The sequence below is a fragment of the Aplysia californica genome, unplaced genomic scaffold (assembly GCF_000002075.1).
Source record: "Aplysia californica isolate F4 #8 unplaced genomic scaffold, AplCal3.0 scaffold00744, whole genome shotgun sequence".
In the NCBI taxonomy this organism is placed as follows: domain Eukaryota; kingdom Metazoa; phylum Mollusca; class Gastropoda; order Aplysiida; family Aplysiidae; genus Aplysia; species Aplysia californica.
In genome coordinates, this window is record NW_004798014.1 from 188137 (window position 1) to 203329 (window position 15193).

A 15193-nucleotide genomic window follows, 5' to 3' on the forward strand; every position below is an offset into this window, starting at 1 on the left:
GGGTTCCTGCTGTGTGTGCAGAATTCTCCCACCCTTTCCTCAGGTCGTCTGTAGACATACGGTTGACAGTAAAAGTTTTACTGATGAATCCACTTGAGCTGTCAAATGATTTCAAAGGTCTTTAGAGGCACATACAATTTTGTCCTGGTTGTGGTTTGGTTGTTTATGAGCCTGGCTTGAATTTCCCGTCGGTTGTTGGAAGTTTCAGTCGCATATCTAGTTGGGTTTATTTTGTTTGGATTTTTTGTTGTTGGTATATTGTTACCTATTTTTCAGTCTACATACACATACAAGATTTTGGCAATTTGTTTCTGTCTGTCTTGCTGTTTTGCAGCAATATATGACTATTATGTACTGTTTGAAGTGTATGTGGATACTGGTACTAAAATTGATTGAACTACAAACTAAAACCTTGAAAGTATTGTTTAGAAATTGCTATCACATTGTTGTTGTTTTTTTCGTATGTTTCAGCTGGGCAAGTTCACTGGTCTGAAAGCTGCTGTCATTCTTGGAGGAGACAAGTATGCTTTTTTTTGTTTGTTTGTTTGAGGGGGGGGGGGGGGGGGGGGTTGGACAAAATATGTAGGCCTATATTGACTGCTTACCTCAAGACACATGTTTTCTACTTTTTCTTACAGTGAAATAAAAATTGTCACATATTTGCTTCTTTTTGTTTGTGTTTGAACTCAGTGTACAATCTGTACAGTTTTCTTTTGAGGAAGAGTCATAAATGATTATGAATTTTCTGGCTCCCCTTTAAAAGACGGTTTATGGGTTGCAAGTTTCTTGTAGGAGACCATCTCTAAATTTGAAATTTTTCCTAATAAATTGAAATATATTTAGAGATCCTTGTTAATCTACGTAAGGATAGTTGGCTTTTTTTATTACTATTTACTATTTTTGTCATCTTGATTCCTCAGTCTATGATCTTGGTTGAGGCAATGAGGTTTTGTTTTTTTTACTCGGATATGTTTTGATACCTCTAATTCTTTGACAGGAAGTCTTGTAGATTCATTGCAACAGGCTCCATCTTAGTAGACTCTTCACAACTTTCAGAGAAACTTATACAATTTTTGAGGCTGTATTATGTTCAACACGTTTGGTCTTTTTAAAAAAAAGATTGGGGAGTCTACCCTACATGGAATGTGGAGTGAAGGGGAACTGAAAGAGATACTTGGAAGAGTATAACTCCATATTCATAGAAGTTTTTTAATGTGGGTCTTAAAACGTTAAATTTGTTGAGGAAATGGTAAAACGATTAAATACGTTCATGAATTGATAGATAAAAGATATATTAAGTGCATATTTTTGGAGACCCTAGATTTCCTGTGCTTTACTATGACTTTTTCGTTTCAGAATGGATGATCAATTTGCTGCACTCCATGAAAACCCTGACATGTGAGTTGACTTTGTTCTTTTAAAAAAAAAAAATTTTTTTTAAATTAGAATTTTTTATTTTAAAAAAAGCTTAATGTGAGAGTATGTAATAAATGTGTTTCAGGGAACTAGCTTCTTTGAATGTTCAAAAGTTGATGTTGCTTCTAAGAATTTTGGAATAAACTTATTACTAATTGAAACCCGTGAATATCAAAAGGAAAATATTTGTGTTGTCTTCTAGTTTATTTTTAATTCAAATTATAATATTTGGGAAATTGGAGAAATGTTTCAGCCATTTTAAAACTACATGTTCTTGTATCTCTGTTCAGAATCATCGCCACGCCTGGCCGTCTGCTTCACGTCTTGGTTGAGATGGAGATGAAGCTGAAATTAGTGGAATACATCGTCTTTGACGAAGCCGATAGGTGAGAGAAGTGGTCAAAGGTCTTAGTTCAACATTATTTCTTGATAGGCTGTCTGTGTTTGTGTCTGTGATGTACCCCACTCACCCCCCTCCTCAACAAACCCTTCTCACATTCTTTTCTGCGTGCAATAAATGTGGGTGGTTGATCTCTCCTCCTTTTTTGTGTTTGTTACTTTCTTGTAACACCTCTAATCTTCGGCACTTATATGACCTGATTGTGTTGCAAGTACCGTCCGTAAAACTCTTACTGTGGGTGGTTGGCGGGTGCTCTGGTGTGGTTTGCTTCTTCTTTCCTGTGAAACATCTATCGTCCTTATCTCCCCTTCTTCTCTTTTATGTTTGTTATTCTCTTGTAATGCCTCTATTCTTCTGGCGCTTGTATGACCTTATGCAGTTGCAAGCGCCGTAAAACCTCTACTAAAACTAGACTAAAAACTCTTACTAAAACTAACTGCAGGTTTCATAAAGGACTGCAGTGCAGATGCCCAGTCCACTTTCCCATTGCGGCATTCTTGAACTTTGGCTGTGTGAGGGCCCATCTCGGCTATCCACTCCTTTTCTCAGTGCTTGGTTACGTGGTTGGAGAATAGGTATTATTGTAGGTGGTGCAATGCCATAGCTGCTCCTCCCTCCTCTCCAGGATCCACTAAAGGGTTGACTTGCTGGTCATGCCAGTCATCAGCGGGTTGGGTATTCAACTATTCTTCTGGCTTTTCCACACAGGATGCTGTCTTTCCCCGACCCTCTTGAGTTGAGACACCGGCTTCCTTCAGTTGTCTCAGTGCTATTGTAGATTAGATCAGAGGTCACTCCTTACACGTGATCTTTCTGTACTGAAAAGGGTTTTAAGATACCCATCAAACTAAGGGCCTTGTAAAAGGAAGGTCTCATACCAATTTCATCCTGTAGCTGGATCAAAATTTTGTGGATTTTTGCAAATGTTTTTCTGTCTCAGGTTGTTTGAGATGGGCTTCCAAGACCAGCTGCAGGAAATGATCCACCGTCTCCCAGAGTCGAGGCAGACAGTCCTGTTCTCTGCCACCCTGCCAAAACTGCTGGTGGAGTTTGCCCGAGCCGGCCTCACCGAGCCCACCCTCGTACGTTTGGATGTGGACAGCAAACTCAGCGAAAACTTACAGGTGAGCTTCAGTCATGACTCAAGGGTTGAGAGCGCCTGCTGCTTTTTGGGGTTTTTTTCAAATGTGGTTGGCTATGACCTTGGTAGTCACCCTTAGGTTTAAAGTTTTAACTCAATGGGAGTCCAGATTTACTTGTCTCTCTTTAGAAATATTCTCTCCAGGATCGGGGGAGAGCAACAAGCTTTCTTGTCACAATGACATATCAGGCGACATGTTTAGTAGGGATTTTGATGTTTATTTTAGTTTAGTTTTAGTAAGAGTTTTATGACACTTGCAATACGACAAGGTCATATAAGTGCCAAAGATTAGAGGCTATACAAGAGAGTGACAAATGCAAAAAAGGAGGAGAGATAAAAACGATAAATGCTTGGTAGAGGATAGAAGGAGCAAACCACACCAGAGCGACCACCAACCACCCACAATGTTGAGTTTGTTCTTGAGGGTAGTCCAAATATGTTTTGTTTGTCTAAAGAAATGTTCTCCCCTCTGAATGAAGTGTCTGGGGAAGCAAGTTTCACAGTGAATGAAGTGTGTGTGGTTTGCAGGTAACGGTTTACTCCTTTACTATCAAACATCTATTGTTCTTATCTCTCCTCCTCCTTTTCTCTCTATGTTACTCTTTAGTAACACCTCTAATCTTCAGCACTCACATGGCCTATTTAACTTGTGTTGCTAGTGCCATTAAATTACTAAACTCTAATCAAAGTAAAATTTGAAGATGTTTTCCACATAGTTTTCATTCTTGTTGGTGAGGTTTGGCGACTGGCTTGAAAGCTCCACATTCTTTGTCCACATGGCAGGGTGTGCTTGCCTCTATTACTTTTGGTGACTTTGTTCAATTTTATGTATGTTATAAATCAGTATTATATAGAATACAGAAAATTGGGCTTTTTTTTTTTTCTTCCCTTTCTGTGTGCGGCAGTGATTCCCTTTCTGGCTTTCGGGCCACGCGAAAAACAGAAACGATGTCGATGTTATTATTATTTATTTTCTTCTTTTTCCACTTTTGTATTTTTTTCTTTCAGCTCTCATATCTCTCGTGCCGAGAGGCTGATAAGTGTGCTTTGCTGTTTTACCTACTGAAACATGTGATAAAGCCAAAGGAACAGACAGTCATCTTTGCAGCAACAAAACACCACGTGGAGTTTTTAAATTTGGTGAGTTTGGGGTTTTGTCTGCTCTGCGCGTGTCACTGATGGTTTCCTACTGACTGTGCTGCCTTTTGACTACTATATTACAATTTATTGACTATTGAATTTGGCTGTTTGATATTTGGGTAATTCTTCTCTTATTTGCTTTTAAAGAGAAATTGATCCCCATCAGAAAGAAAAAAAAGATATGATAAACTTATTTTCTCTAGCTACGCAAAGATTCTTCTGTCCTTTAGAAAATTAACAAAACCACAGGGATAATACTTCATTTATTCATACCATTTTTTGGCTTTCTTTGAAAGTTGAAGTTCTATTGATGGCTGGATGGGTACCGACTACAATAATGGCAACAGTAACAACAGTGTTGAATCACTTTACCCTTGTAGTAAACAATTTCATTTGTTTTTCTTTCTATTGATGAAGAATAGATTACGAAAACAACTTCATTTGAATGAATATTTTGGGTTAAGTCTGTGAATGTTCTTTAATGTACAGTTCTTATGGGGTACACCAGAATCCCTCCAAGTGCACCCAAGAAAAGTGACCTATCCTTTTCCACAGCTGCTGACTCTGAGTGGGCTTTCGGTGACCTACATCTACAGCTCTCTGGACCAGGCTGCTCGTAAGATAAATGCGGCCAAGTTCTCGCTGGGCAAGGTCAAGATCCTCCTGGTGACAGACCTGGCCGCTCGGGGCATCGACGTGCCACTGTTGGACAACGTGATCAACTTCAACTTCCCGGCAAAGCCCAAACTGTTTGTTCATAGAGTCGGTGGGTAGTGATAGTGTTGCGAGATGTGTGTTGTAGTTAAGATAAGATAATACTTTATTATCCCAGAGGGAAATTTTTTTTGGCTGTACGGGACCATAGAAACACATGCAGGTATATGTAAAAATGTAAATTATATATTACTCTCATTAAAATTCAATATGAAAAGAGAAGTAAAGCTGACAAAATTTACATATCACATCAGATGCATCATTCAACAAACATGCAAGAATTTAAGAGCAAAGTTAAGTTATGTGTCTACTTTCATTGTGAGATATTTGTTTGCTGCTGCTGAAAATATTAAAACGGAAATGTGTAGTAAAGAAGCTATATATGCAGTACGTCATGTCTTCTAGAGATAGTCAAATAGAAAGTACTGCCTAGCCAAGTGAGTTATTGTTAAGTTACATCTGGATCGATAACAACAACATCGTTAAGTAAGTAACAAGGCCATGGGAACAGGGAATCAACCCCGACATCGTTTTCCCCCACCTGTATGGCATAAGCGGAAGGAGTGACTGCCGTGTGAAGATCAGAAGCGCTGCTCTTCGTCGAGCAAGAGAGTTGGGTGCACAGTACAATATCTACTCTGATGGCTCGGCAAGTGCAGGAACAACAGATGGCAGCGCTGGGGTCGTCATCACAACGGGGGACCAGTCCAACCCGACCGTTGTCGAGACACTGAGGGAGAAAGGTGCTCTATTCACATGCTCTTTCGAGGAAGAGAGGAGAGCCTTGGAAATGGCCATTGACTGGATCGACAAATAGTGTGATGCGTCCAACTCGATTGCTATCTTCTCCTACAGTCAATCACTATGCATGGCACTAGTGGGAACATCACCATCTCTAAACCAAATGCCCTTACACGTAAATAGTACAACACCTCAACCCACAATTCAGTGGATCCCTGGTCCCTTCGAGATCCTCAGCAACAATCTTGCTGGGCCCAGGCCGGTAAATTGCACATGAAAGGCTCATATAAAACTGATCTCAAAGGACCCTCCAATATCCCTCACACTGATGAAGGATAGAACAGGGCAATTTCCTTAAAACTGGAGGCTCAGTCACTACTGGCAAAAATCGGAACCGGTCACTTCTCTTGGCTGCAGGCCTACCGAAATAGAATAGTCAAAACATCTGACCCAATCTGTCCATTGTGCAAGGAGGAGCCCCAAGATTTGGAACACTGGCTGAAGAGATGCCTGGCCACGGAGATCCGGCGGTGGCATCTCTTTGGGGAGGATTCAGGGAGGTGGCTCTGACGAAGAGCACTCTCTTCGGGGCTCCATACATTTCGAATGGATAGGCCCACACACACACACACACACACACACACACACACACACACACAGCATCGTTAAGCTATGTAAACACATGCATTAAAGGCTTAAAAACAATGAAGTTTCACCTTTTGTCTTCTTACTGTTAGTGACAAAATGTTGTGAAGAAAGCTAACATGTAGTTAAGAAAGAGGAGTGTCTTGAAGAAAACAGTGTATATATAACTATTTTGAGTTATTGTTTTTCTGTCGGACAAAATCATCATGCTTTAAAAAAAACCATGCAGCTGTGTATGTTCAATGTTTCTTAATTATATGAATTTATCAATACATTCCACACAAAAATGATGACTGAGATAATGGATGAATCAGGTACATTACTTATGGATGAATCAGGTACATTACCTTGTTGAGGATGATTGTTTTTAAAAATATTTTATTTATATTCTGCTTATTTGCCCCAACCTATAAGAACTTAAACAAGAGTTTCTTCCTCTTGCTTCTTTTAGTGGCAACTGACAGAGGGCAAAGTAAAGTGACTGCTATCTGCTACAGTACTAGATCATAGGCTCACTAGTCCATCGGTTGCGATTAGGTAACAGTAATAGGTATAACAAAGAGGCAGAGATAGACATAGAATAACTTTTTCAGAGCACTTGAACAGATGGGTGGTGGGAATAAGATAGGAAATGGCAAAGTTGTTTTTGGTTGTTATTTTTTATGTAACTTGAATGTCAAAGTCTTATTTTAAATCCAGCTCTTGAAAAAGAAGAATGATGACAACATCTGTGTAATCTTTCTTTTCCAGGTCGTGTGGCGAGAGCGGGTCGCACGGGCATCGCTTACTCACTTGTCTCCCCTGATGAGATGGGCCACCTGGTGGATCTACACATGTTCCTGGGACGGCCGCTCAAACTCGTGCCTTTAGGGCAGAAAGTGGAAGGTGAGGGTGCCTTGTTATGGATGTTCTGCTACTTCTACTTATCTCACAGTGCTACTTTTGCGTTGTTCAGATCATGATGAAATATGGCCATTATTTTATCGGGCTCACTGTAAATTACTACTCTGCAGCAATGACATAGTGGAGTGGGTTTTTGTTGTTGTTTTTTTGCTGATTTTATTTATTTATATTTTTTTTTCAGTTTATGTAATACGTATAATGTATTCACACAAAGATCTAAATATTGAACACTTTATCATGCAGACTGTTTCTTTTTAATTTTTTAACAATATCATGTTAAATATTTTTCTCACACCCTTGAACTTTGTCATGGTATCACATGGATGTTTCGGTACCTCAAACACAAGTTTTCGTGCTGGCTCGCTGTGACAAGATAGTCCAAAGTTTTGTTCGTGGGCTTCAGAAGGAACTTAAAAAATACAAACAAACAAACTATAGCAAAGTGACAAATATTTTTAGCTTGTATAATGTTTAAATAAATTGAAGGCAAACGAAGCAGCAGAGGTAGGCCCACAGCAACCTACTTGGAGAACAATCTAAACAGATGGGTAACGCGGAAAGACCAGGATAATGTACCTTTTTTTAAGAGCATCCAAGCAAAGCTATGAATGGAGAACAATGATCACCGACGTCTGTCGTCTTAGATCTGGCACTTGGCAATGATGAATGCCTAGATGTCTCTGTCTGTCCTAAAATTGTGTTGATGGAGTCATAAAAAAAAAAACTTCATTTAGAAAAAAAATCACACGTTTTTTTTCCTATCTGCCTGTCAAATACCACCAGATGTGGACGGCTGCCTGGGAGAAGTGCCACAGAGTCTGATTGATGATGAGGACGTGGAGGTACAGCAGACTATCAAGGACTCAGTGGATTTGGTGAGGGTTTGCTTTTTCTCCTCCCCGTTCTCCTCCTCCTCTGGCATCGTCGTCGTCTGCTGTTTCTTCTTCTTCTTCTTCTTCTTCTTCTTCTTCTTCTTCTTCTTCTTCTTCTTCTCCTTCTTCTTCTTCTCCTTCTCCTTCTTCTTTCCTTCTCCTCCTACCCCTCCTTCCATGCTCAACATTTCACAGTTTTGCCAACATGTTGATGGTTTGATGGGTTTTCCTGTAAATTCTAATTCGTTACACTCCATTCATTTTCTCACTCTGTTAAACTTATTCATTTGCATCATACTACATGACAACTGTAAAGGAAATCCTTTACACAAATCAACACACGATCACGGATTTACTGGGTTTATTATTTCCATATGTTTGTTTTTCTCTTGTAGTCAGGTCTGGTGAAGGTTTGCACGAATGCGTACAGGAAGTACGCCAAGTCGCGACCAGCCCCAGCGGCCGAGTCTGTGCGGCGCGTGAAGAAGATGGTGGAGGAGGGTGTCATGCTGGGGGTCCACCCAATGTTTGGTAAGTGGCAGTAATTGTCTCCCATTTGTAAAGGTCTCCTGACATGGTTCTTACAATAAATTGAGCTTTTTTTTCTCTTGTGTATGTTTATTTTCATTTGAGTCATTTTTAGAAGTTTTTCAATTAGTGTGTTGTGTTTTATTATTTTTTTTAAACACCATACCTCGAGGTAATCCTGTTTAATGATTATACAGTGATGAAAACGTGTTTTCACCCAAAGTAAACAATTTGGAGCTTGCATTTACTTGACTTTTCTTTTTCCGTTCTGATATTTTGATAAGAAAGTAAAGAGGATTATTTAAATGAAATGATGTTCCTATATTTTATGAGAGAAGTTGTACCATTAATAAACCAAGATTCGTAGAAAAATTGACATCTCAAGCAAGTTTGAATTCATTAAGATATTCCCACTGCAGGCAAACTGAAAATTGAGGGAAAATTTGCTCCTCTTGCAAACAAAAATTGTAATGGCTCAAGATTTGTACCCATTTTCTCTGGTTGTACTTCAAGACTTTACTGATTTACCTCTGGTGTGGTTCAAAATTATTTAAAAATCAGTTTTTGCTCCAAGCCTTGATACCAGATTTTTGCTGGGTTTTTTGTTTTTTTTTCATGACAGACTCTGCTGATGTTGATGAGAAGGGCGTCCGACTGGAAATGTTGAATGCTCTGAAAAGCTACAAACCTAAAACCGTAAGTTGTTGCTTCCACCAGTGGCTATGGTTCTGTGTACACTTGTTATTTTATTGGTTTCCTTTTTACTGTTTATCATTTTTTTGGGGTTTTTAAAATTTTAACTGTATGTCCTTGTTGCCTCTGTGTGTGTGTTTTGGTTTCAGAATTATATTGGGGGGCAATAAGAGATCCTTGATTGAAATTGCAATGTATTTCTATGATGTCCTCAAGAAATTTATAAAGTGGCTTTGTAATTTCAGTATGGGGTTTCACGCTCACCCGGCGAGTGGCAATTTATGTGACTATCTCTGTACTCCCTCTTTCCTGGCTTCTAACTTTATTAGTTCTCGACCTAGCACCGTAAACCAACTTGAAATGAGAGGTCTATGTGTGCTTTTTGTTTCAATGTTAGTTTCTATGAGGAGAGAAATACATAACATTATAGATTCATGTGTTTAAACCTTGTCGTTACGCTTGTGGCAAGCAAATTTTGACAAATTTAGAGCGTAGTGCATTTTATCCAAGCAGAATTTTTCATTGCTAATCGTAATTGACTGCAGAATTCACATGATTTTGAAGCAGAATTAAAGGCTGAGCAGTTGTAATTTGAGGTGTGTTAAAAACATGCCAATGTAATGATATGTCTATGATTGAAAATAAAAGAAGTGTCGGTGGTCAGGTTAGATGGAATATTTTCTCCTGGTTGTTGAGATCAACTGAAAACCCCAAGCCTTTAGAACAGAATGACAAAATTGAATGTCTTGAAATAAAATTTACAATTTCAACTTTGTGAATGTTCACTTTTGGGGTCGTTTGAAGAGGCTTGTGGAGCTCTGAAAAATTGACGAGTATGGTGAAGGCACTTGTGGAGGGTGTGACTGAGAAAGAAAAGAGATGTGGAAAGAAAGAAAAGTCGTGTATCTTTGACCTTTGAAAATTGTATAGACCCTGAAACTGTAACCCAGTTTTATTTTCTTATCCCTGTTGTAGACAATCTTTGAAATAAACAGCACCAGTAAAAAGTCTGGGCTGGCCGTGATGAAGGCTAAGCGAGAGCAGCACGAGAGAATTATCGTCAGCAACGAGGAGAGGAGGGCGGAGAAAGACCAGGAGCAGACGTCCTTATCTTCTTTTATGCCCGAGTCGACGACGTTCACGTGGACGTCCAAGCCAGCGGAGCAGGGAGACATTGATGTAAGCTGAGTGGAGAGTTTCTGTTCTTTCTGATTGGAGCGGAAAATCTTCTGTCAGTCCACAAAAGTTTGTTTAGTTTAAGTCAGTTTTACTGCTCTTGCAACACAATTAGATGATAAAAATGGCAATCCGCCGCCATATAGTGGGATATTAAATGATATTTCATGTGTATGTAATACTTTTTCTTCTGAGAACAGTACTTTACAATCTTGAGATTTGTTTGCTGTTTTTTGGGGTTTTTTAGGAGATAAATTTGAAGGATTTGGAGGGACAGGGGGAAAAGAATTTTTTTAATGTTATTGGAGGTTAAAGGAAAAGAAGGAAAGAACAGGGTTTTTTTTCTCTTTAGGGACTTTTGTGTGCATGTAACTAATAGAACAATCAGTTTTTGTTATTATAATGAATAGTAACAAATTGTTTATCTCAATGTTCCTTGTTTAATTTTAGTTTGACTGTTTTTATTCCATTTCTCCCTTCAGGCGGTGTTTGATGAAGTAGTATCTTCAAGGGCAAAGAACTCTCGCAAGTCCAAATCGGCTAAATCTGCCGCCATCCCAACAGAGATCAAGGACAAAGAGAACTTTATTGAGTACAGACCTTCCGATTATGCCTCGGAAAGAGGGTGAGTGAGTGGCTTGTAGTGATGTGCGAGTGGTTGGTGGGTGCTCTGGTGTGGTTTGCTCCTTCTTTTCTGTCAAACATCTGCTAAAACTAACAGAAGTGATGGGCTTAGAGCTATGGGCAAGTGAAATGGGTTTGGAGCTTTAACTGTTATAGCTTTTTGATTCAGGTTCTCAGACTGACAATTTGTCCGTAACTTTCTTTATTTTGCTACCTCTTAGTAACTCAAAACGGCCAAAAATGTCAGATAGAACTTTGTAATTCTAAGGTAGCTATTTGGCTGGCAGAAATATTCATCATATAGTCTACTAATGGTCAACATTTTGGATGTACATCTATTGGTGCACCACTCCTTCCAGCAACCGGCTGGGCATCTCATGGTCTTGAGGTTACGGTGTTCGCCTCTCACTCAATAGGTCCCGGGTTTGAAACCTGACGACGAAGAAATATTTTCTTCTCTAAAATTTTCTCCTTTCACCTCCTTTCCAGCTCTCTAACAATGTTCTGTCATCTGCTTTCGTCTCCACTTTCTGCCCCCAACCTCCTCTCCTCTCCTCTAAAATTTTCTCCTTTCACCTCCTTTCCTGCTCTCTAACAATGTTCTGTCATCTGCTTTCGTCTCCATTTTCTGCCCCCAACCTCCTCTCCTCTTCCCCCCCCCCCCCCCCCCCCCTCGGGCACCTGACTCTTTCTGCAGCCTTTCTACTGCTACTCCTTGGCTCTTTACTGCTGTCTTTCACTGTCGGCGCCGTCCTTGACTTTGCCAATGAGGATGATGAGGGGAGCAGTAAGTAACTGTCTGCCTGCTGCTATGATCTTCCTCATTGCACATTTCTCTCTCACCCCAAGTCTCTACATCTTTTTCTCCCTTGCAAAGCCACAGTTTTAAGTGATAAAGGAGGGCATGTGATGTTTGCTTCTCTTTCATCATTTCCGAGTGAAATGAGATATTATTATGGCTGATCCTTTTCTGACACTAACACAGGTACAACCATGTTATTAGGCAGAGACGTAGTTTTTTACCATGCATTTACAAGTGATGATTATATAGGAAAATTAGGTTCTGCGCTGCCAGTGTGCTTTAAGCCGGATTGTGCTTTTACAATGCATGCTGTTTGCCAGAGACCACTGTATATGTGTCACAAAGCTGTGGAGTCGGGCGCTCGTCAATTTTTGGGCATATGGATTTATTGGTATAATTATAATCTTAAAGCCAGTTTATTTGCCTTGATTATCTGGGGGAAAATACTCATCTGTCTTGAATAGAAGTCGAGATATTTGCGATTGATGGAGGTGGCAATGTTGATGCTATTTGTTATATTACTCTGTTTGTCTGTTGTGTTTGTGTGCAGGTTGAGCATCGCCAACAACTTTGAGCGTGAAGCTGCTGGCGCTGTCCTGGACTTCACCAATGAGGATGATGAGGGGAACAACGACAAGAAAAAGAGGAAGTGGTGAGGGTCTTGAACTTTGTGTTCTGTGTTTCTTATTGGGATTTTTCTCTTTATTTGCTTCATCGCTTTCTGTCTGACTGTCTGTCATTCTATCTTTCTCTCTCTCTCTCTCTCTCTCTCTCTCTCTCTCTCTCTCTCTCTCTCTCTCTCTCTCTCTCTCTCTCTCTCTCTCTCTCTCTCTCTTTCTGTTTCTCACAGTTTACTCTTATTTTTCTCTCTCTCTCTCTCTCTCTCTCTCTCTCTCTCTCTCTCTCTCTCTCTCTCCCCCTCCCTCCCTCCCTCCCTCCCTCCCTCTCTCTCTCTCTCTCTCTCCCTTCCTCCCTCCCTCCCTCCCTCCCTCCTTCCCTCCCTCCCTCCCTCCCTCTCTCTCTCTCTCTCTCTCTGTGTCTCTCTTTCCCTATCCCTATCCCCCATCCTCCTTATTTTTATTTTCAGAAATCAAATGTATGATCTGCCAATTACAAGTAGGGTGTCTCAAAGGGGATATTTTTTTTTCTGTTACATTGTATTAATACTGTATTTTCGTCTCTCTCAGGGTGGGTGCTAAATGTAGTGCACCTTTTCTCGGACTTGACCAGCTTTCTTGAAATAGTCTTGAAATGTTGAAATAAATAATGAACTTACATGGGTCTTTTAGGCACATGTGAGAATCATAAGTTCAAAATATTATTATGTTTAAATTAATAATGAACTTCCATTGGTCTTTTAAGCTCATATTTGAGAATTATAAGTTTAAAAACATTTTGTTCTTGACTCAAGGACACAAAACGTACTTTCTTGAAATCTTCTATGTTGAAATAAATATATAATGAACTTACATTTGTCTCTTTAGCACAAGTGTGAGAATCATACGTTTAAAAAGATTATTTTGTTCTTGACACAGGGACAGAAAGCGTAAGAAGTTTGTCACAGAGAACGATGAAGGTGGGAAGAAGAAAAAGATCAAGACAGAAAGCGGCAACTGGATATCAGCGTCATACAAGTCCAATGCATATCCTTTGTCACCGGGTTGTCTGAGTACCAGATACTTGGTATTAAATCTCTGTAGAAGATTAAGGTTGTTCATTATTTGTCGGTTTTGCGGCTCATTTTAATTTTATTTAATTTTTTTTACTGTTTACAATTTGAAATAGACTAATCATTGCTTGTAGCTTAATATTTAACCTTTGTACTTTGTTATTAGAATAGACATTGTAACCATGAGCCTGTTTTTCTCAGCTGCCATCAAGAAAACCTGGATCCTCTTTATGCACATCTTTCATGCAGAACAATATTTGCTCCTACTCATTTACACAACACAAGATGATGGGTCGCTACTTAAAAATAACAAGCTGCTCGCTTTTTAATTGTTCTCTGTTCACTCAGCTGGTTTTTCGCTCAACTGCAATGCCAATGATGTCGTTCAGAACCCTACTTCGGTTCAACGGGTTCTTGGACTATGGTTATTTTGGGGGTTCTCATGCCTATCCTCTCCTTAACTCTGTCTCATCGTAGACGGATGTTATGTCACAGGTCCCATCTCTGAATTATCCTGGCTCTGTTGGAAGCGTCTCTGCTCTGAGCTTGTAACATACTGCTCCAAAGTGTTTCCCCTTAACCTAGCAAACTTATGTGGAGTGGCGGAATCGGAGCAAGCGGGGAGACTATGACGATGATGACGACGGTGATGGTGGTGGGAAGATGAAGAAGGGAGGAGGTGGACAGAGGGGAGCAGGCAGTGACGGAAAGTTTACGGTTGTTGGCATGAGGAAGAGAAAGTGTAAGTGTATGTGTGTGTGCGTGTATACTTTATAATATAGATATGCGTGTCTGGCATTTGTAAAGACTTTATGCTCTCTGTCCCTCCCGCTCTCTCTCTCTCTCTCTTTCTCTCTCCCTCTCTCTCTCTCTCTCTCTCTCTCTCTCTCTCTCTCTGGGCAGGCACTATCAAGGGCTTTTTTCAAGTATGATGGTGGGTGGGTGGAGGATGCCTGTGGTAGGCCTATTTCTTTTCTTTGTCTTTGATGTCTCTGTCTGTCTTACTATTTCTTTCCTTGGACTAAATGTCCATTATTGTGCCAAAATGCTTCTCTTTACTCAAATTCAAAGTGTGATTGGAGATCCTGTTTCTTTTTCATCGCTTTCTCTTTGTAGTTTATGTGTTGGTCTTGCTTTTTCCCAGCTCAAAATCAACTTAATGACTGTTGTACCAACATTTTTCTTATTGCTCAAAGTAAACTCAAGTACAGTCGAACTTGCTCTAATGACAATCTATCCAAGACAATCACCTGTACAAATTACCACTTCCCAATTCCCCTTTGTGTTTTTTCCTGTGTCATAATTACACTGACCTAGAGAACCACCTGTGTAAGATGACCACTTTTCTCCTTGACTATGGGTAGTCGTCTTAGAAAGGTTTTTCTGAATTTTCTTTGCGCATTTTCTCTGAGAGACATATTTTCTAATACTGTTTGTTTATCTTTTTCATAGGGCACACATGGGTGGTATGTGGGTGCTCTGGTGTGGTTTGCTCCTTCTTTCCTGTCAAACATCTATCATCCTTAATCCTTCCTTTTTTTGTGTTTGTTACTTGCCTGTAACACCTCCACAGTCTTCGGCATTTATGTGACCTAATTGTGTTGCAAGTGGTAATAAACACTTAACATAACAAAGGCACACAACATGATAACAATAATAATAAAATAACATCAATTGGCATATATGGTTAAACGCCAAAGATGTGGGTTTGATTCTCAGACAGGGAATT

At 39.8% G+C, this 15193-nt stretch overlaps 1 protein-coding gene across 1 annotated transcript in view; it reads left to right on the forward strand.

Moving 5' to 3' along the window:
* The window catches only part of LOC101860606 (ATP-dependent RNA helicase DDX54), a 34023-nt gene that overhangs the window by 13584 nt on the left and 5246 nt on the right, over window positions 1-15193 (forward strand). Inside the window, exons 5-19 of the mRNA XM_005109042.3 lie at window positions 472-521; window positions 1357-1398; window positions 1707-1802; window positions 2757-2940; window positions 3966-4097; window positions 4653-4863; window positions 6948-7082; window positions 7884-7975; window positions 8368-8503; window positions 9123-9196; window positions 10169-10372; window positions 10852-10994; window positions 12346-12447; window positions 13331-13438; window positions 14055-14206. Coding sequence (XP_005109099.1) covers window positions 472-521; window positions 1357-1398; window positions 1707-1802; window positions 2757-2940; window positions 3966-4097; window positions 4653-4863; window positions 6948-7082; window positions 7884-7975; window positions 8368-8503; window positions 9123-9196; window positions 10169-10372; window positions 10852-10994; window positions 12346-12447; window positions 13331-13438; window positions 14055-14206 — 1861 coding nt within the window. The remainder of the gene's footprint in view (window positions 1-471; window positions 522-1356; window positions 1399-1706; window positions 1803-2756; window positions 2941-3965; window positions 4098-4652; window positions 4864-6947; window positions 7083-7883; window positions 7976-8367; window positions 8504-9122; window positions 9197-10168; window positions 10373-10851; window positions 10995-12345; window positions 12448-13330; window positions 13439-14054; window positions 14207-15193) is intronic.